This window comes from Protobothrops mucrosquamatus, unplaced genomic scaffold, assembly GCF_001527695.2.
Source record: "Protobothrops mucrosquamatus isolate PMUCROS unplaced genomic scaffold, P.Mucros_1.0 scaffold3151, whole genome shotgun sequence".
NCBI classification, from domain to species: domain Eukaryota; kingdom Metazoa; phylum Chordata; class Lepidosauria; order Squamata; family Viperidae; genus Protobothrops; species Protobothrops mucrosquamatus.
In genome coordinates, this window is record NW_015389151.1 from 102,932 (window position 1) to 103,606 (window position 675).

General features: G+C 51.1%; 1 protein-coding gene across 1 annotated transcript in view; it reads right to left on the reverse strand.

The window, feature by feature from the left end:
• Positions 1-230: 230 nt before the first annotated feature.
• Positions 231-675, reverse strand: part of LOC107297128 (arachidonate 12-lipoxygenase, 12R-type-like) — a 20,833-nt gene continuing 20,388 nt past the window's right edge. Inside the window, exon 12 of the mRNA XM_015826487.1 lies at positions 231-416. Coding sequence (XP_015681973.1) covers positions 237-416 — 180 coding nt within the window. The 3' untranslated portion in view covers positions 231-236. The remainder of the gene's footprint in view (positions 417-675) is intronic.

Consider the following 675-nt stretch of genomic DNA (forward strand, 5'->3'; position numbering starts at 1 on the left):
GGAGAGAAGCAACCTGGAACTAAGGAGAAACTTCCTGACAGTGAGGACAATTAACCAGTGGAACGGCTTGCCACCAGAAGTTGTGGGTGCTCCATCCCTGGAGGTCAAGAAGAGACTGGACAGCTACAGCATAGGGAGTCCTGCTGGAGCCGGGGGTTGGACTAGAGGACCTCCAAGGTCTCTTCCAACTCTGTCATTCCCGAAAGGATCCTGCTGGATGGGCCAATCAGGTGAGGCTAGATGGAGACACTGTTCTCCACGCAGGTGGGGTTGAGGTAATCGTAGGGGAGAGCCAGCGCCTGGTTCCGCTGGTTGATCTGCTCGGAAATGTCCGCCAGGCGTGTCTGAAAAGCCTCCATGAGCCTCTTGGGCTCCTCTTCCACAAAATGGCGGTCTGGGTAGAAGCCCAGAGTTCTCTGGAAGGGAGGGAAGCGGAGAAACGCGTCAGCAGCACAACACACGCATTTCCTAGCCGAAAACTAGATTAATGTCTCTTGATCTACGGATGAGTAAAAAAGGGATTCCAGATGAGAGACTCTTAAAAAGGGTCTCTTTCTCTTTCTTTCCATCCTCCTTCCTTCCTTCTTTCCTTTTCCTCCCTCTTTCCTTCTTCTCATTCCCATCACCTTTCTTGTCTATTTTCCTTTAGTCTATTTTCCTTCCTTCCTTCCTTCC